At 41.3% G+C, this 21,445-nt stretch overlaps 1 protein-coding gene across 1 annotated transcript in view; it reads left to right on the top strand.

Annotated features, from left to right (window-relative positions):
• Nucleotides 1–17,966, top strand: part of GRB2 (growth factor receptor bound protein 2) — a 61,689-nt gene extending 43,723 nt beyond the window's left edge. The window contains exons 4-7 of the mRNA XM_050908675.1: nucleotides 7,406–7,503; nucleotides 13,351–13,473; nucleotides 16,047–16,215; nucleotides 17,625–17,966. Coding sequence (XP_050764632.1) covers nucleotides 7,406–7,503; nucleotides 13,351–13,473; nucleotides 16,047–16,215; nucleotides 17,625–17,810 — 576 coding nt within the window. The 3' untranslated portion in view covers nucleotides 17,811–17,966. The remainder of the gene's footprint in view (nucleotides 1–7,405; nucleotides 7,504–13,350; nucleotides 13,474–16,046; nucleotides 16,216–17,624) is intronic.
• The last annotated feature ends 3,479 nt before the right edge of the window (nucleotides 17,967–21,445 follow it).

Here is a 21,445-nt window from a genome sequence, read left to right as displayed (position 1 = left end):
TGAAGACGAGACCTGTGGCAAAGTTCCGTGAGCTTTATCGACTCTTTCCAGGACCTCCATTAGACATTTTGGAGGTTACTACAATATACTTCAAAATACTGGGTTTTTTCCTCCCATCTCTTTGTCCTACATAAACCTAAAAAAGGTGAGCCACAGAGAAAGAGAGTTGTCTAGATTGTTCTTTTTTCACTTCTCTCTCTTTCTCCTATTATCTTAAATAAATAAATAAGCCTTCATAATTGAAGGCTTTTGCCGGAGGGGAAGTAGTAGTACAAGACTTGCAAGGCCTGAGAGGCAGGGTAAGTTAGTCTGTGCTGAGTTCTGTCCTTGTGGCTAGACTTGATTGTACTTCAGCTAACTTAAAGTTGCCTCAAGTATTCTTGTGTTACACACACAAAAAAAAATCAAAGTGGTTTTGAAGTGAAAGCTTGAATGCTAATTCCTAGCTACATTCCTCTCTTTGGACTTTGCTTTGTTATGACATTCTTTACTGTACTTGCCAGCCAGTGCTACTATGGATTTCTTGACCACTATCTCCCTCCCTCCCTCCCTCCCTCCCTCTCTCTCTCTGTGTCTGTCTCTCTCTCTGGAGTTTTGCATGGTGAAATATTGCATGGAATTGTAATTGCAACTTGCCTTTATCTCATGTAGTTAAAGTAATATCCTTTCCTGTAATCTTACCCAGCTACTTCTCCCCATCAGCCCTTTCTGAAGGTTAGGCGAATACTGAATTTACCTATAAATGTTTACATGGGATAAGCCTCCAGTGATGAGTGGATTTGTGCTATAGACTTGGAGGACAATATTACCGTTTGGGAAGAGAAGCTTAGATCCCAGTGTGGCTGTGTACTGTGACTTTCACTGTCAGTTTTGGTTTGCTCTCTTTCAGCTTTGTCTTGTATTTTACATTGGACTAGATTGCCAGGTTCCTTCAAGACAAATGGAAATAGCTTAGTTTCTTTAAGAAGAAAATATGTCTAAAGACAGCAGTATGTAACCGAGACACTAGCTTTTTGATTTGCACAGCTTCAAAATTTGCTCTCCTTGATTCCTGCTTTCAGCTGCTTGGCCTGCTGAAAATGCTGTCAATGTGAAAAGTCAGTGTGTGCGCCGTGTTGAAATAACAGTCGTCACTTCAGATAAGGCTTCTGACAAAAGCACCGCTTGAGGAGCAGGGACAAAGGGCACTTGTACTTCATATTTGTTGTGGTGGGAAGACTTTCTGAAATTATTTTTTTTGGAGTTTGTATTTTGTGCTCTTTTTGTGCCTTTAAAAAGATAAGGGTGGAAGGAAGTGTTCTATAGTGATGACGAGAATTGGGGTGAGGGTGAGAATGAAAACCTGTATCCATAACACATCATTGCATTATATTACAATCTACATACATTACTTAGGTGTTAGAATATTTGGTAGTTGAGTGCAACTTAAGAAGCAATCTTTCTCCGGCTGTTTCCAGTAACACTTGCTCAGTGGTTGTTAAGCGTTTGCACAGCCTTTTATAGCTGCCTAGAAAGCAAGTATTCACAATCTTAAAGCATGTCTAAACATGGTGCTTTACGTTTTGATCTGAAAAATGTGGATATTTTGCATTTTCTATGTGTGATTATGATAAATTGAATTTAAGGAAAAACCTAAAATATTTTAGCAGTTGTATGTTCTTGAGCTAGTCACCTTAATTGTCTAATGTATCTTTGCATTGAATGTTTGAAGTTAATTTTAAGTGTGCTGTGTGTCATGATGAGTAAACCAAGAAAAGAAAAATTCTAATTTGGCTTGACCTGAGTTACGATGGCATTTTGACGTGCAGATTACTCTCGGTTTCCTTAAGATGCCATTTCTGCCGTACAGCTGCCTTGGTGTTAGGCAGCCGGAGTGAGGAGGATTCATCTGTTCAGGGGTTTTCGTGCAACAAGAGGATGAGGCAGGGAGCTGCAGGTTACCAGGCCGTGTCTTGGGTTGTCTTCTGCAAAACCCTGAAGAGATGAATTGTAGTATCCTGTGGTGCCATTTGCAGTAAGTTTGTGGGGAAGAAAAATGCTATATAATGGATTGTGTTGAACTTGCTCTGTTGAATGCAGCTGTAGCTTCCCTTGAAGCAGTGGGTGCTTGCTGGTTTTGTAGCTAGTTCATACCTCTCTTCTTGGAGCAGAAAAGGAGCTATTTTCCTCTGAAATGAAAAGCTGTGTTAAAGCACCTCTGCGGAGGGTGAGAACCATCCTCCCAACCACCATTCCACCCTGGGACAAGCAATTTCCGGGCTTAAAAATTCAGTTGCAGAATTGCTGCCTTTGAATCATTTGTTCACTTTTTAAATGTTAATTCCTCCCCTACTTTGAGTGTTGTGGGCGCTTTCCTTGGATTCCTGAGACTTTGGGAGTGGGTTTAATATACTGCATTGTTTTCTTTGTGGCAGTGTCAGTGCAACTTTGTTGAGGAGAAGAACCACATTGGCAGCTAACAGGTTGTACTTGAGCAGCTGTGTTACCTTCTGTTTCAGTTAGCACAGCAAGAATCCCCAAACCTTACAGTTCAGGGAAAAGAGGAGGTTGAGCCAAAACTCAGCCCTGTCTGAACAAGCTTTTTGGGTTTTGTCTCTCCAAAACCCAAGCGTTCTGATGAATTTGGCTAAATTCGCAAGCACGTACGTACGTTTTAGGCCTTGTGTTTAGTTTCATGTTTGCATATGGGAGTCAGCTTGAGAGTTGAGATGCCAGATCTGCTTGTTATGTTCCAGTTTAGTGCCTGCGTGTTCCTGAAAGTTGTTTGGTTTTGAGAGGATCAAGACTGGTGTGCAACAATTCACAAGGGTGGAAAAGCTGTGCTTAGAAATATTCGCTAGGTATGGAATAGAAAATGGCTGGGGATGCTTGCTGTGTGTGAACTGTTCTAGCTAAAATTTGGGAACTACCTTGTTGTGCAGCTCTTCAGCAGTGCCTCTTCTCCATTTCCATGGGAACAGATGGGCTTTTGTTGATAAGAGATCTATTATCAAACTAGGAAACTGACTGGCAGCAGTTGAGCCACTATTACTGTAAAACAGGGCTGACTACAGACTGAGGACATCACATGGCAGTATGTGTTCAAATGTAGTGGCTAAAAATATCCTTCCTTCTTCCTCCTCTCAGGCACAGATGCCCCAGTGTGAAAGGAAGAGTCACTCTGTCATAGACTTTATTAGATCTATAGCAGACAAGGGGATTGGCTGCAAAGGAATGCTTTATGTTTTGACCTATACAAAGAGCAGCAGTTTTTAGCAGTTGTTGAGATAAATAAGTGTTTGTGCCTTTTAGATTTTTTGCAGACTCCGAAGGTTGTCTCAGTTTGGAGCAGTGAATCTTTAAGTTTCATTTTGTTGCTTAATTTATCTGTAGTTATTTGTACTTGGGGATATTTTCAAAGCAAAATCCAGTGATACCTGCAGTACTTAGACTAAATTTTATAGCTTTGATAAGTCTGGGAAAATCTTACCATAGTTCAGTTAAGAATCTTTATTTTTCTTAGAGGCATAGCACTGCTTTTTAAGTATCCAGATGACAAATTTTAATCTTAATTATTATCTGGAAATCAGTTGGAGGCCAATTGGAGGTATGGGATAGATGGATTTACTGGATGCTTTTCTTAAAATATTTTGCAGGAAAATGGTTTAATTACTTAAAGTCAGTTCTTTCATGTCAATGGGTTTACGATTTAAAAGAAGAGAGCGCAATGTCAGATGTAAACGTCTAAGCCAGATAACACCAGTGCAGAGAGTTCCTACGTGTGTTCCCAACTTACTTTTTAGTTGTATTTCACTAATGGATGTTAGTGGCATAAGGTTTTTTTGAAAGCTGAAAGTATACGTGGCTGTTCTGCAGTTGTCATAATAATAGCTACATAACTTCATAGCACCCATCAGAATTCCAGCCTTGTGCACATGATTGCAAAGTTGTCCTGAATTTAAGGTACTTCAGTACAGGTCTTTTTTGCTTGACTAAGCATTGGGAGCAACTCCAGCGGTGTCTATTTGAGACACTGTCAGAAAAAAAGATTTTGTAGGTATCTGCGTTGTGGAGGCGAGTCCTCTTGAAATTATACGTGAACATGGAGCTTTGTAAAGAAAACAGTACGTTCTATTGCCTCTGGAAGAGTGCACACTGAAAGACCTGGAAAGGGGAAAACAGGCGTGTTCACAGGGTGACTATGTATGTATAAGCTCTCGTACATAACATAGGGCATGGATAGTTTGGCTGTCTGCCAGGGTGCGAATGGAGCTGTGACAGCTAGTTAAAATGATCCTGGAAAGGACAACTGGCTATGAAGATACGTCAGTCTGGGTGTGAAGCAGGAAAAAGTCCTTGGAGCAAACAAAGCCACTGAAGGGGGGGAGCTGTGGAGGATTCATTATTACAGCAGAAGTCCCCTGAACAGGTTGTACATGCATATGTGTAGGCAGTTCACCTTACTATGCCTTTTATCCAGCTGGTTTTTTTCTGGTTGCAAGCTTAATGTGTGCCTCAGCAATGCTCTCTCACTGGCATTTGGCTTCAGGCCAAGCATTAATGAGTACCCCAAGCCCTATGTGATTTGGCTCCTCCAAATCTATTAGCATATCTTCAGAGCAAGATAAAACTCATTAAAATAATTTACATTTGAGCATTAGAATTTCTGATAATTTTTAATACCTACTGCCAAAAGCACAAATATATGGTAATGTCCTTCATATGAAGCTACAATTTACCCAGTTTTTTTTATTCTTGGAAAAAGAACAGACTGCCATATCCCTTAACTGCTCTCTGATGGTAGTGAAATGAGTTTGTAGTACACAATCTTATCAAAGGTTTGATCTGTGCTGTCTTTGATAAAGGAATGCACACTATTGCATTAGATTTGGCTTATTAGAAATAACATCAAAATGTGTCATGTTTGTGTTCTATTGTATTGTAAATTACTGTAGTGATGGTGGCTGAGATATATAACAACCAAACTTCCTGGTCATTCAAGCTATGTGCCAAAATCTTTGCATGACTGAGTTGTAGATCTGGGCTTCAACCTGTGCCCTCTGTCTCCCTAGTCTCTATGCAATTCATTTTTCTACATACCTGTTTTTAATCTCAGTCTTCCCTGCTCAGTATCCCAGAGCTGCCTGCTGGTGTCATCCACCTGTATTTCCTATTCTGGAGCTGAATCACTTTCTGCACAGAATGCTGTCTCGCAGTCAGTACAGTGGTTGTGAGAGATGTGCACCGTTTTCTTGCTTAAAGGCAATTCAGCAGACATCAGCTGATCTGCGTCAACTCTCCACGTGCAAGCTTTTACCTCAGAGCCTGTAACAGAGCCACACTTGAACTGCTCATGACCTGTGGTCAGATTATCCTTGCTAAATGACTGAACTGTAATGCATGCTAAAACAATGCTTGTAAATAAATAAATGGAAGCCCACAGTAGTAACTGCACAAAAGATAGCTTGAATATTTTTATCCATATAAAAGTACTTAGGATCTTTTAAGTATTAAAGTCTCTTCAACTGAAAATATCCTGAAATGGGCTGTAAAGGTGCATATCTTTGCTCACCTAAAGTTTGTAGATGTGGCTCTGCTACTGTACTGGTTCCCCAATGGAAGTGCTGGCACCTGGGGGATGTACATCCTACCATCAGCCTCTTTGGTTGGGAGTTAAGGAACAGCCAGGTAACTATTACCCACTGTAATTCACTGAGGGGATTCAGATTCTGTTCTCTTTTTGCTTTACCGGATTTCATTTCAGTAGGTGTTGAGGTTTTTCTCTTTTATATGTAGCAGTCAGCAATGAGGCAGATTGGGGTGTTGATATGTCACGTATTTTTGAAAGGCAGCAAGCATTGATCTTTAGAGTTTAATTTGCTGAAGCACTCCCATCAGCTATAAGAATTTTAAGGCCTGCACTTGCAAATTCTTGTCTGCTTTTCCTTTTTTTTTTTTTTTTTATTTTATTTCCTCTCATCACTCTTCCAAAAAAGAAACATGGGGGGGGGCGGAAAAAAGGTCAGAAATGGCAATAATTGCTTATGAAGATTTTGGGGGTTTGGTGGATATCTTTACCATAACTGGATGTGTATGTAGTATGTGCTCTGGATCTGCATTCATGTTGTCTTTCTCTTTGTATTTCCTCATCTTCCCGCATTCAGGCAATGCTAATCACGTGATACTTTTGTGACTTGAGGCTTTAAGTATATCTATCTGTTGGTTTGGTTTTGTTGGTTTGTTTTTTTTTAAACTCAGATCCAGCTTTTTGTTGGTCATTGTCGCAAAGTTAACCTCAGAAAGCTGAGAAGGAATGAAAGTGCTCGGGGAGAAGTGTTGTTGTGGTGCTTAATTTTAAAGGGGGGGCAGGTTCTGTGTGATGTTTACTTGCAACACCAAATAAAATCTTTTTGAGGAGAGGCAGTTTCAAACTATAGCATGGCTTTATTTACAGAACATAAAATTACTTTATTTGAGAGACTACTTTCAGTCAGCGTACCAGGCTTGCCTATTGCACTATACCAGTTGACAGAAATTCAGTGAAAAATAACGCACCAAAGTTCTTAGAGCAAGTATGCTTTGAAGTATCAATTTGTGTTTTTTAAAGCTACCTATTCACATGGCTCCTCTCTTGTGACTCCTGATCTTTCATTCATTTTAGAATAAAGTTATACTACGAAAAGTATCCCTTTAAAAAAAAAAAAAAATTGTTCATCTACATTTGCTGTTTGTATGTGTTTAACTTGCTTTATTAACAAAAAATGCTCCACGGACAAGTTGCTGTTTCTGCTGTCCGATTTAACCTGGTTTTAACTTGTATCAGCATAAACCAGCTGAAGCTGCCGGTTGTATTTGCAGCTGGGCCTGTGCTAATGTTGTCATCAGGGAGTCTTTTTGTAAAATTCTCTGTAATATAGACGCTGCGTAGAATCTTTAACGTATCCTGTGTGCAACCAGTGCAAATGCAGAAAAGCTGTATGAAATCATGTTTATGCTGAAAGCATCAGGTTTGTCAGCTGAATTCAGGAAGAAGTGATCATTAGAAGTGATAAAGAATCAGAACTTCTTGGCTTGCAGATTTTGGACAGAATTTTTCGGTGATGACAGCCAACTTCATCTTTGGCACAGATCTCAGTCTAGTTATGTTGTTAAAAGTACCTGTGGACTCACAGTGACTTTCTTACTAAAGCATGAGGTTTTGGCACTAAAATCCTTTGGCTATTTTAAATTACTTGTCCAGCTTTTTGTTTACCACAGTTCTGAACGCTCATGAGATGCAGTGGAGCAGGATGACTAGCACCATTTTTATACGTTCATCTTACAAGAGCAGTCTTTGAAACAAGAATAGGACGAATAAGCTAGTACCTTCATCAGTTTTGCTGTACCTTGAAATGTGGTAAGCTTATTTTTTGTTTGCTTCCTTCAGGTTTTGAATGAAGAATGCGATCAGAATTGGTACAAGGCAGAACTCAATGGAAAAGACGGCTTCATTCCCAAGAACTACATAGAAATGAAACCACATCCGTAAGTAGAGCTTTGATGATAGGCCCCCTTGATCTTACTTTTGCACGTCCTCTCAAACAGAAGGAAGGTTTTCTGCTGAATACTTGCAGAGCGTACCTTACCAGATCTACCAAAATGTATGGATAGATAAAGGACGGCTATTGAGTTGTACCTCTGGCTGTGGTGTTTACTGTAACTCATTTCACAGCTAGCTATATAGCAGGGTGTTTTTGGAAGCTTTTCTGGTGGTTGCTCTGGTGTTTCGCTGTAGGGTCAGACAGACTGATCTTGGGGGTAGCAGGCATAAATCAGCAGAAAACTCTTCAGTAGAGAGTTGTCACCACTACTGCCCCAGGAAAAAGGGTGACTGTGTTCTTGTGATGATTCTCTATTTTACTTAGTGTAGTAGATCAGAGTAAAAATTGCGGCATTCACAGCTCACCAGAAAAATGTTTAAGGATATTTGGAGCTGAACTCATAGCATGTCTAGGTCACATCCTGAGTATAGAATCACAGGATTGTTTAGGTCGGACAGGACCTCCAACAGTCATCGGGTCCAACACCTTCCTCACGAAACAGGCCAACTTCAAAGAGTGTGTACTGTTACACAAGTATAGTGCATTGAATATGCACAGTATGAATATATATTGCATTGAATTGCAGGTCCAGAGAACTGTATTTGAATTCATCTACTTTGAACATTTCCTCTTGGATATAAAGGATCTAGCATATGAAAATAGTAGCATTTCATGACGGGGTATTTTCTTCGTGTCAGTTCATGTATTTCTGCTGTCTTCTGCTAAACTCTGGTTCTGCCAACCTTTGACATCCTTCAACATCTGAACAAGAAAACAGCAAGCTCTGGGTAACAGATTCAAAGGAGAGAAAAGGTTTAGGAAGGAGCAGCAAAGCCTGTAATCAGGGTTTTTACAAGGAGCTGTAGTGTTTCAGTTGCCCACAAAAACCGATGATTGATTTGTTAATTGTTGGCTGTAATTATATCATGAAGATACTGCAGTTAAATCCAATCAAGAATTATTTTTCTAAGGGCTCTTTTGAAATAGCAGAAGGAAGCTTCTGAGGGACTGTGCCCCAAGGAGAGGAGGTATACTGCTTTAGTGCAGCCAAGTGGGAAGTGAAGCAAGGATGCACAAGAAAATTCTGAAATTGTTTAAAGCCTTGTGTGCTGCAGTAACATGTCTAGTTTACCCTGATCATGCTAGTCCACTGGGGATCAAAAAAGCACATTGCAATTTCTCTCTCTCATTGATTTGAATCATCATGCATCTTCTCATAACAGTTTTGCAGGCATTTGAGTTATACTGTGGTGATGTCTCCTGTGATGATGATGATTTGTTCTGTAATCATTCCTGGCGTTTTGTTTTAGAGGGATAGAGCTGTCAGTTTTTCACTTTTTGATATCAAAAGGGAATGAACAATATCTGAGCCTGCAAGTGGGTGAATATGGTAGTGTGTTTTAAGCATAGTTAATTTGACCTTTTCTGAAGATGTTTAAACTGCTGATGGCAGCTGGATGCAGTTAGCTCCATGTGTCAGCAATGCTGGGAGTCAACTAGTGCATTAACAACCCTGGGAAATTATGCAAAAGTTTTTATAGCACAATGTTTGCTTAGCTGTAATGCAGAGCTCTCTAAGTAGTCATACAGGTCATACAAAAAGCAAATTGCAGGCAGCTGACCAGGAGTGAGAAAGAGAATGTTCCTTTTCTCAGACTAGTAGCAAATTGTGTTGTGGGAAGGTGGCACGGGAGTTTTTCAAGAGGAGTTGGAAAGAAAGCAACTGAAAATGGCTTTAAATCCTGTCCGAGGATCTGAGACTTAAATCCTCCAGCCTCACAGCTAGTCTTAAATGCAGTGTTTCTTGTTTGTATTTTGCAAATCTTACAGTTTGCTTTGTAACTACTAGCAAATGAAGCTGAAAAGAAAATGTGGTGCCTCTCAGTCACCAGCTGAGTCGCCTGGGTTCTGAAGGGTTAATCTGAATTGCCACATCAATTAACAAAGCAAAGATGTAAGCAGACATAGGCATGATACTTGGAGAAGAGCTACAGGAAGCTCTGGGCAGGGAGGCTTCCTGTGAAGGCACAACAGTGCAGTTCAGTGGCAGGACTACCTTTCTCTCTCTAAGGGGGCAAGGGAAGAACTTGCCGTTTATGAAATGGCCTGGATCAGACTCACGGTGTGTATATCTCAAGTGTTTGTGTTCATAATTGGCTTTTCTTGAAGATATTGCTGAAGTCTCACTTTGCAATATTATAACTTATGTGGAGGAAATTGGCCAAGCTAAATGGTTGTGCTAAGTAAAGAAAAAAAAATTGCCAAACTGCTGATTGAAATGAGTCTGAAAGAGATGTGAACTTTGTGTTGCACCAATCACTGCATCTCCCTCTAGCTGTGCATCATCATCAGTAATGCCTGGATTTCGTTTTGCAGGGCTAACTGGATGAGTTTCACCTACGTTACAAAGCTAGTTGGAGACAAGTGTTATCAAGCATAGCCCTTCAGCAGGGAAGCTGTGGAAATGCTTTGGCCTAATTCTCCATGTGTGGTTTTTGACATGCTGTGACTTTTGTTAATTTTTTCAGTCATTCTGTAGCAAAGATTCATATGTGCACAACACTTGTGATGCTTTACAAATGTGTTAAGTAGACAGTGGTACTTCAAAATAACTTTCTTTGTTTCTTTCATCTATGGGGTTTTCTTTTCATCTTTTTTATATTTAGAATTCAAGCTCCTTTTACTCTGAATGGCTAAAGTGGTAGTGAAGTTAAAAAACTGCAAGGGAGTTCGAGAATTGTGAAAAATTTTTAGTCTTTCTATTTAAAGTGCCTTAGAAACAGCTGGCAGAAAACTTTAAGAATTTGATATTGTTACTTTCGAAGTGTTACTTCCTTTAATCGAATTGTACACTTCTACTTTGTAGTGATTCAGTAAAATTTAGGGGAAAAACAGAGTATACTCCTGAGACTTCAGGAAGGATTATAGTTGTTCTGTTGAGCTCTTTCAGGCTCTCCTTCTGCTTTACAGAGGTGGGTGGGGTGTTTTGTTTTGGGTTTGTTTTTTTTTAAGATGAGGCTTTCATTTCCAAGTCACATGCGAGTAATTGAGAATTATTTGAGAACTAAACAGAATTAAAATACTTTGTAAACAAGAACTATGGCAAGATATCTAAAATCATAATATAAAGCTTGCTTTATATGTATAACATTATATATGTAACATTTGGCAGAGGCAAAATTCAGGACTTTCTTATGTTTCTGACAATTGTGCCAAAAGCCCAGGAAACAAAATACTACCTTTGAATTCTGAAGGAGTTTCACATCGTGGTTTCTCTTGGTTGATTTTTGAAGGCAGCAAAGTGCAGCAAGAGACAGGTAGACACTCCCTCTGCTGTCTCTTGCCACCACCTCGGGTACTGAGAAGCAGCATAGATGCTAAACCACGAGGAAAGTACTAAATGCCATGAAGTTCTTTATCGCTGGAAATAGGATGGTTGTGGGAGAAAGCTTTTCCTTTCCATTCCAGGGGATAAAAAGTACATAATACTTAGAAGCAAGTAAAACATGTCTAGGCGATCATGGAAACCGAGCTTGTAAACAAGATGTATCATTTTCAGTGCCAAAATGCTTTTCATAATGGAGCTGCATAGCTAAATGGAGTCAATACTCCTTTTACAAGGGGGATGTCCTAGAGTTGTTTTATTGAATATGTTGCATATAGTAGAAATACATCTGTGGATTCATCAACCTTGCTATAATATAGGGACGTGGTTTTGTGTAGCCTCCTATGGTGAGCAGATACTAAAGACAGCCAGCGAGAGGAACGAGGGCTGCCAGTGGCTGGAGCGTCTTGTAATCAAGTAATCAGTCCTCCTTCACCTCTAGAGATAGCTTCCTCTTAGAGAGGAAGATCTGGTGACTTTGTGACTTCATGAAAGCTTCAACAGTCATAAGAACGACTGTTTCAGGGAGAATTCTGCAACTTCTTTTTGCTGCACCAAAACCTTCACTGTAGAAAGTAAACTTTGTGAGTGGAGTTCTTGTTATTAAATGCTCTCCTCTAAGGTCAATCATCTGCATGGTTATAGGCTGTGGTAAGTGCTTCTATGCTGTGTGATCGGTTACTCAGAACTGAAAGCTGTGCTTTTTGGTTGTGAAGATGGTTCTGCTTTTCCCACGCCGTGTGACCTACCACTCAGCCATTGTTTGCCTTTAATCTTGGTTTAGTCTGGAAATGCAAATGTAAATGCGGGTAAGAATCCTGTGACCAGGGGCTGTTGGTCAGTGCTGACGATCTGGTTGCCTGAGGTAGGTTCACCCTTGGTGTCATGGAGGTGGGCAGCCTGTGGCTTTGACATCTGCACAGCTGTCAAGAATTTCAGATGTGGCTTCCATGGTGTAGCTATTTCATGTGACTGCTTATGTGGAAGCTGCTAGATGGTCCTGACTGTAGGAGAAAGCAAGAAAATAGGCTACTGAAACAAGTATCAGCATCTTTCCTAGAACCGAATTGCATGCCCAGCTCAGCACTGCTCTGCAATGAAGCAGAGACACCTTGAGGGAACTTTTCTCACTTGGTCTGCATGTAACTCCACTCCTGGCGCCTGCCTTAGCTTGCTGACATATGATACCTGTCTTTGACCACAGTGCTCTGGTAGGGGTCAGAAGGATTGGACTCTGGGCTGCAGGAACAACCAGCTGCTGAATGAAGCTACTCATTCTCTCTGCTGAAGTAGTCATGTCTTATCACCTGATCTAAGAGAGACTAGAAATTGGTTTTGAGACAAAATGCACTTTCCGTTTGTGCAGGATGGGTCAATCCATAGGCAGGATCTTGTTTCTACTGCTGTGATGTTTCTGAAGAGAAACCTGTGAGTGAACTCCCAGTGTTTCCCTTGCATTTTGCAAATACTACCTTTTTTTTTTAAAAAGGTTTCTATCCGCTAAAATAGTGATGTTTCTGTGCTTAATCTTTAATAACTTAAATTTTCTATATTGTCTGCTCTGCAAATCATGGCTAAGGCATGGGTGACTTCTCCTTAGGAGGCTTAAGTAATAAAGGAGACTGTGTAATTACTCCCCACTGATTATCTTTGGGTACTAATAGTGAAATAAATGCTGCTATATCATAGGGAAGTTCAGTAGTGACCAACCACCAGTGCAGGACTTCCGTTGTCTCTGAGTTGATGGCATCATACAGTTTGGACAACGAAAACTTTGCATGCAGAAACATAAGACTTTATTCCTTAGTGATAGAGAAAGGGACTTGAGTTTCTTGCTTGTGCTAGGCATTTAATCTGTTTGACTTTAGGTTATGAGGCCTGGTTACGAAGATATCAGTGCAGACCACAGTAGACATTTTAACTTTGTCTAAGGTTGTAGCCAGTTCCCAGGGTAGTCATCTTAGTCTCACAAAGCGGGACTTTGCTGTGAAGCAGTTCTGTACATTAGGTTCTCGTTGTGATGTTTTATATGCTAAACTGCAGATACAATAGGGTGCAAAACAATCTGAATAATGCATTCAATTTTGAGCAGACTTTTTTCCACCTCTGAAAATAAATCCTGTAATTTGAGGATTTCACTCTTACCACATCTCTGCTTTACTAAATTGGGTGAAATAGGGCTATTGCAAACACCTGCTTATCACGTCACGGTTGCTTCATTGCCAGGGCAAAACATTGTGAAAAGCTGCATGGTTCAGTAGCCTGTATTGGAGTGGCAGTGAGGTGCAGTGTAGTTATTTCTGTTAGGAATCATTTCATCTCTGTGTGAATATCTACATCTGGTTCTTCCATGAAAGGATTAAAATTCTTAACTTTCCCTATTGTTTTCTTTTCCTCACTACACAGGTGGTTTTTTGGAAAGATTCCCCGAGCAAAGGCTGAAGAGATGTTAGGCAAACAGAGACACGATGGTGCCTTCCTCATCAGGGAGAGTGAGAGCGCTCCTGGGGACTTCTCCCTCTCAGTCAAGTAAGTAATGCCCAGAAACAATCATGTGTGGTGATCAGGCCATCTACTGCTCATTTGGACTCGTGAGTAAAGGGCAGGTGATTGTCAATGCTGAGGAGCAGGAATAATCTTCCAGATGCCCTATAGCATTCCTGTTCTTCCAGTGATACTTATTTATTCCCTCTCTAATAGAACAAATATATATGCTCTGGTTTGTAATGAGCCTGCAGGGCTGACCTGGTGGCATGTTGCTGTCTGGCTCATGTAGTCCCAGGCACTATCCGTTGGTTTGTTTGTGGATCCCATTCCTCCTCCTTACAGCCACGAAGTGCCCAATGTGTACATGTTTTCTCCCATCCTCCTTCATTCCTCTTCTGCAGTACAAGTTACTACTCTATGTTCTCTCTGTGTAGTACACTTCCAAGTATGTTTTTCATGTCTGCTTGGCACATGCTTTGGGGATATTCGTGTCATCTAGCACTGAGACATGGAGCTGTGAAAACAGAGGCCTCTTCGATCTCTCACAAGTGCATTCCACGTTGTAGAGAAACTCAGTCTAATAACAGTGAAGTGAGGAGGAGCAGTTCTCATCCTTGAATAACCTTACTAGAAGTACTGGCTGTTAACCAGCAGGAGTTCCTGCTAGTTAAGCCGTGGCCCACATGATACCATGCTATCTATCTTGCCCATCTGAAGTCACTGTAAAATAGAGGTATTAGAAGCTTGAAAGGGTATGTGATGTAAATTTAACATGGGTTGGGGGTGGGAGGGATTCTGTACTCAGCAGTTGATTTTGCCTTTTTTTTTTTTTCATTTTCTGTAATCTTCCACTTTCCTACCAGAAATGAACAAGATTTTCTTTAGAATCCTAACAATAATTTTTGATTATTCATGCACGATTCCTAGTTTGCTCTATTTTCTGTGGCTATCAGTGATCTGTCTCAACAGCTTTTTTTTTTTTTTTTTCTTTTCTGGTCGTCTTTGGTCTGTAACCAAATTTTCGTCCTCCTGTACAGCAGCGCTGAGTCATTCCAACAAACTGGATTAAAGCCACTGATTTTAGAGATGTTTATATTTCTGTCTTGGATACAATCATCTGAGCTGGAATACTAGATATGAATGGAAGCTTCATTCCAGAAAGTGCATTCCTTTAAGAAACATAAAGTTATGATAGCATAGCTCTGCCTGCCTGTTAGCTTAGTGTTGCCATCTGGTGGTAATTTCTCTGTTGATTTTTTTTTTTTCCTGTTTGTTTAATTTAGAAAAGTCTTTTTCCTAAACAGTGATCTGCAGGATTTGAAATGGTGAGAAGCTCTCAGGTTGAGGAAGGGAGAGCAGAGGCAGTACTCGTGAGTTGTTTCATGTTAGCTTTGTAGCCAAGATAGTGTCTACTTTTTCAGCCAATGTATAGAAGCTGTGCATGCCAAGTGGGGAACAGTTGATTTCTGTTTTCAGTGTTTTAGACTGAAGTAAAAATACCAATGTGTCATTCATCTGGAAAACCTCAATGGGCCTCTTCAGAGTTCCTCTTTATTCAGAATAAAGTTGTTGGAAAAGTAGCTTCAACTGAATGCCATCATTTGTCAAAAAGAATTGTTAACACAGAATTGAAGTTGCTGCATTATGTGTGCAGTGTCACCTTTCGAGCATTTTGGGGTTTTTTTGGGTTTTTTTGTTTGTTGGGTTTTTTTTAAGGACCAGAGAGATCCTTTTGTTTTGCAAGACAGTCTTTTGCATAAGTCCAGCCTGGCTGCCAAAAGAGACAATCCTACCCTCGCTGTGGCAGTGTTTTCCAAGCAATTTACCTATAATGGGACTGGTGCTTACGTATTGCATTATCATGCACACCCAGTGGTGCTGTGTGAGGGAGGGACTGAGACTGTGAGAAGTACAGGACCACAGCAAGTAGCACACACCTAAACTGGCTTGAGTCAGTTGTGAAATTGCTGTGTGTAAAGAGCTAAACCGAAGCACTTGTACTGTTTGACTTTGAAATCTTGTATTTGGGAATGTGAAGTGGAAGGCACCATGGTGCAGCTACTTTAATGTGACCTTGTATTTGTACTGCAAAGTCCATGGCATGTGTCCTAGGTATTCTGTGCACTGTCTTCAGCGACTCAGGTGACTGCATACATACATAAAGAAGTACATGTACTGGATGCCAGCTATGTGGCAATGTAGTGTAAAATAAAAAGCTGAAATATTGCGTGTCATCCAAGATAGAGTGTTGTGACACATCCTTTACGAAAAGACCTCAAACTTCTGCAAATACAGAGTGATTTGAAAAGCTGATTTTAAACTGAAGTCCTGTTACAAGAAAAGCACGTGTGAAGCTTGCAGGACTTTTTTTGAAATAAATTCAGTATTTGGATTCTATCTCTATGATCACTGATTTCTGTAAAATACAATTGAAAAGTGGTTTTCAGACATCTTTTTTACAGCAACCAATTGGTATCTATATTATCAGTGTCATTGACAGTTTTCACTGTGCCCTGAAGGACCTTTTTGTTCCACACTGTGCTGACGATCCCAAAAGAGGAGTACTCAGTGACTAATAATGTGCTTTTTTTGTGTTCTTCATTCTTTCTGCACAGGTTTGGAAATGATGTGCAGCACTTCAAGGTGCTTAGAGATGGAGCTGGCAAGTATTTCCTCTGGGTGGTGAAGTTCAATTCTTTGAACGAGCTGGTAGATTATCACAGATCCACATCTGTCTCCAGGAACCAGCAAATATTTCTCCGGGACATTGAACAGGTGCCACAGGTAAGAGAAGTGTCCTTGTAGAGTGCACTATTTAGACCATTGCAACCACAGTCTGAAGTGGGATTGTCTTAGAGTAGAGAAGTCTTAAAGTAAATGAATAGGGATGGGAAGAAGCTAACTGACATTTTTCTTGTCTGTGGAAGCGTACCTTTAGATCCTGCAGCCAGAATTACACTGGTAAATAAGCTGGATGTTTGTGCAAAGCCTGCCTGCTAACTCCCTAGTCTCCCTTTCAGTGCTGGCAAAGTGTTATTGCTGCTGCTTGAACGCTTGGCTTGTCTTAATGTTTATGGATACTGTTGCAGGAAGGTCATCTGATTCCTGTGAATTAAAAATGGATTTACTCCTGGTTTAGGACATAGTAAGAAAGGATAGTTCTATTTATGCTGGTTCATAGCCAGAACTGTACCCCTCAGTAGCCAGTGAAGCTTTGGTACTGATCTTTCAGAGGTGGTTACAGCTAGTAGCATATGGAACATCTCTAGCCTTCTGGTTTGGATCTAGCCAGTGGTAAGAGAAACCAAAAACTACTGCTAAGTGCCAGCAGAGCAGCTTGTGTATATCCAGCTCTTTGTTTTGTTCCATTTCCCAGGGCAGTCAGAATGTTATGTTGCATGTAACTGGATCTTTTGTCAATTTTGGATAAATCCTTTTGCTTCCATGTGCAGCATTCTAGTTCTAGCTTGAAGACAAAGGGTGTGGAATTCGTACTGCTCTCCAGGTGCTGCGGGCACCCTTTGCCACAGTTTGTCTGAATTAACATCTGGCTCTGCACTGTTGGGTCAGTGATAAACAGAGGATGAGAAAACAGCTGGCTGAAAATGACAAGCATGAAGATACCTTCCTAGCCTCACGATTTTAAGAAGGCAAATGCATTTTAAATGAACCGTTAGCTTTTCCATAAGAATGGAAGTATTTGCTGCCCAGGCAAAATGCTCTGTGACAGAATTTCTTGACATTGGAGAGTTTTAAGGAAAATGTGTAAAATGCCAACATCCAGTTTTTAGGGGGAACTCTGCGTATCACAGTGTTAGGTAGATTAGTAATACTCATGCTGTCAGTTGGTGAAAACAGGATGAATAAGCAAAAAGAATTGTATTGCAGTAGAGTATAGATTTACAGTAGGTCATGAAGACTGGAAGATACTAGGAAAACGTCTGAGTCATCTGCTATCTTTATTTTGGCTCTTTCACAGAAACCTGACTTTTTTCTAAGGTCTTAGAAGCATAGACTATGCTTTCCTATTTTAGCATCTTCTTACAGATGTTGGAAACCGGCTTGCAGGGAAATGAAACAGCCCGAATGTTTATTGTTAAACTCTGGTGTAAGTTAAGCTCCTGCCTGAGGGAGCGGGTGTCTCGAGTGCTGTGGATGATTCTCACTGTGTATCTTTTTCTTTCCCCTTTCAGCAACCAACATACGTTCAGGCCCTGTTTGATTTTGATCCCCAGGAGGAAGGAGAGCTGGGCTTCCGTCGCGGAGACTTTATCCAAGTCCTTGACAATTCTGACCCCAACTGGTGGAAGGGAGCCTGCCACGGACAGACGGGCATGTTTCCACGCAACTATGTGACCCCAGTGAACCGGAACATCTAGAGATAAATATTAGAGATTATTTAAAGAAACCAGAGAAACAGTAAATACACATACAGAGCCTAACTGCAGCCAGTGACCTAAAATCACACGGCGATAAAACCTGAGTCACCTTTCACCGTGAGGTGATCCTCCTTCACTCAGTACGGAACTTCAGGGGCGGGGGGGTGGAAGAGTTCAACTTACACACCAAAACTTATCTTTTAAAAAAAAAAAAAAAAAAGAAAGAGAAAAAAATGAAAATAACAAATTTCCTCAGCTGCTCCTGGGTTACCCCCCTTTCATTCACTCTTCTTGTTTCCCCCTCCTCCTCTGTCCATCAGTGCATGAAGTTTTAATGCCATATAAAGTCCTAGCCATGCAGTTAAAGGAAAAGGGAGAAACTCTGCTGGTATTTTCTCTCTCTGCAAACGGTCTTCATTTGACATGAAGGGACATGAGAGAAGAACCAAATCCACAGTCCTGCCTTTAAAAAAAAACAAAAATCATCAGTCTCTGCTTTTGCCTTCAACATTCAGCTCTTCTTGCCTGGGAAAGATGAGGTGTTAATCTAATTTTTATTGTCTCTTCTCCTTTGGCACTTTCTTCTGAAGCTCAGCAGCTTCCAAGCAGGGGAAGAGAGAAGAGTTGTGTGGCTTTTTGTTCTGTTTCTTTTTTAATTTTGAGTCACAGAGCTGCTTTGAGAAACTCCAGCGTACCACTGAAGTCTGTTAATGCTGTGCTGACAGCTTTTTTGTTTTTTCTTAAAGGTGTACGGTTGAGCACATTCTGTAATTTTTTCCATAGTGCCTTTCCCTTATTTTCTTTTTTTATTATTATTTTTTAAGTTAAAAGGACAGTCCAGAGCTTTTCAGAGGGTTTTTTTCTGCCTATGTGTAAATAAATACTTTTGGGGAAAGGGTGTTAAGGAGGGTGGTTTTATCCATGGATATTTGAGAAAAACCTACAAACAGAGATGGAGCTTTAATCTTAAGATTTGTCTTACTGTTCAACTTCCCTTATTCCAAGGAAAATAAAATCAAGGCATTCAAGTGGCAGCTTAGGCTGCTCAGAGGTGGGGAGCTGCAACCAGGAACCTCAAAAGAAGTAAGAGAAAGGGGGAAGTTATGACCAGGGAAAATGAGGAAGAATATTTGGGGGAGGGAGGGTTAAGGGGGGAATTTGAGGAAATAATAGCCCTGAGATGTCCTATAAAATGTACATTCCTTTGATGGAAAACTTTATAATGCAGAGAAACCTCAAGAAATAGTGCTTGAAAAAAACTTTATGCTATTAGTGAATGTTTCTACGTGATGCATGTAATCAGCCTGTCTCTTTGGCCTGAATAGGGAATATTTGCAGTCGTGTTGCTCTCGAAAAGTGGGGTTGGCATCACTGTTCTCCAGTTTCTCCTCCCTCCTCAGGTCAGTGTTACTGTTGAAGTAGATTCCCCCCACCCCGCTCCCCATTCACAGCAGGCTGTGTGATGACTGTAATCCCCACCCCGCACCATAATGGCATTTATTGTGGCCATTTGCTCCTCCACCAGAGCAGTGTGACATTAAATTGGATGGAAAGGAAAGCAATCAAGCCGCACCGCTCTCTGTGCCAATCTTCGGTTGCGTTATTTTTCCTTTTGATGGCCGTTTGGCTGGATCCCTTCACCCCACCAACGAATCCAAAAACTGCAGCGGAGATCTCCTCCCGCCCTGCCTAAGCACAGGCAATCTTTTGTTGGAGGGTGCCTTTTTTTGTACTAAGTGTTACAAATGTTTTATTCCTGAGATGGACTCTGCCTTACACTTTAATTTTCCAGCAGATGAAAGAGAGAGCTATCCTGTAGAGTATTACTTTCTCCCCCTCTCCTTGCTAGCTGTCACTCACTTTCTTCCTTCTTTGTAAAGTGATTGGAAAAGGAATCTATGGCATTCTACACCTGGACCATTTGATTGTTTCCTTATTTTGGAATTGGTGTATATCATACAGCCTTGCAGACATATGTCTTGTGTGTGTATATATATTAAAAAAAAAAAAAAATCAGTGTTTAAATAAAAAAGGCCTATGTACTTAATCCTTTAACTCTGCAGCAGCATTTGGTAGATAGTAATTAACTGTGAATAATAAATATACATTGAATTCTTCACTTGAGCATCTGTCTGTTATTTCAGTTAACTGACCAAAATATGACTGACTGAGGTAATTTATAGGATATTAAATTGCTGTGGGAGGGAAAAGCTTTAAGATGTGCTCTGGCCTGAAGTGCTCAGACTCTTTAGCATCGTAGTTCAATCTCAGCATGCTTGGCTGAATTCATTACTCTTTCAAGCTAAGTCAACGAGAGCCGTGTCACTTGGCACGTGTGGCATTATGAATAGCGAGGAGGGGGGAAGGAAATGATCACATCGCTTCCAGGATTGCAGACCATGTATCTGTCAGCTCAGTGGCAGGGTGGCACTTCAGTATTTCTTCCCTTGCTTTTTTCTAAGTTTTTTACTGAACTGTTCAAGTGCCCCTGTGGTACGGGCTGTAATGTCGTAAGGAGCCAGTAATGGAGAACGATACACCAGTTATTTGTGGAGCGTCTTGCTGAAAGAGGGGAAGATGGGCATATGACTCGTTTAAGCATAGCAGCCGTGGCTCAAGACTGTCGCGGGAGCTTTTGCTCTGCTTGATCAGTGCCTTGCAGATCGTTTTCACTTTTGTTGCCTGAAGAGAGAGAGAACTGCTCATTTGTGCTAACAAGGTGTGCGGGCAGCTCTGCAGGTTACCTGTCAGGAGCTGCCAGTCCGTTGGCCCTGCAGCTCGTCCCCAGCTTTTGCTTGTGTTCAGAAAGTGCCTGTGAATTTTGAAGTCAATTTTAATACACAACAGGAAAAGGCCCACATGAGGGTTTGGGTTGTTTCTAACAGTTGCTCTTGGTTATTATGCTCAAATACAGATGTAGTCAAGGAGTTTGTGGTTGCTCAGAAATGCCTGGATATTCCCATGGTTAGTTCTTTATTTTTCATTTGTGCCAGTAAAGTCAATAGTGTGGTTCAGAGCTCTTGGCTTTTCTGTAGTGGTGTCACAGAAGATGCCGCTCAAAATTGTGTGCTATTTGTACCTTGGGTATCTACTGAAAAGTTTAGAAAAATCTTCCTTTCCTTGTGCTTTATAGAGGGAAGAAAAATGTCTGTTGCTGTTGTGATTGTATAATGTCAAGGCTAAGGCCGTGGTGGAAGAACTGCAGTAAGCAAGTCATTTCTTTATGGCAGCTTTGGCACGTGGGTCAGCAAAGCTGGTGGCGGGCTGCAGAAAAAGCCCAAATCCCCGCTTGTTTTACTGTCAGCCGCCTGGTCCAGCAAAGCAGCAGCACGGGAGCTGCTGGAGTGCAAGGTCCTCTGTGCAGGCCTTGTTTTCAGAGGCACAAAAACCCCGGAGTTCCGAAACTCCATTTCGGAAACGGCGCTCACCCGGCCGGCGCCGCGGGACTACATTTCCCAGCGTCCCCCGCGGCGCGCAGGCGCACTGCGGCGCGGAGGCGCCGGCGGTAGCGGGCGGGCGGGTGGGTGGGTGAGGCGGCCCGGCGGGGCCCGCGGCAGGGAAGCGACCGTGGCCGCGCACCGCCGCCCTGGGCCGCGGACGGCCACCAGCCGGCGGCCCCGCCCGGGGTTTGGCTC

The sequence above is a fragment of the Gymnogyps californianus genome, chromosome 19 (genome assembly GCF_018139145.2).
Source record: "Gymnogyps californianus isolate 813 chromosome 19, ASM1813914v2, whole genome shotgun sequence".
NCBI classification, from domain to species: Eukaryota; Metazoa; Chordata; class Aves; order Accipitriformes; family Cathartidae; genus Gymnogyps; species Gymnogyps californianus.
The sequence above is the reverse complement of the archived record's forward strand: the minus strand, read 5'-3'. Positions and strand labels throughout refer to the sequence as shown.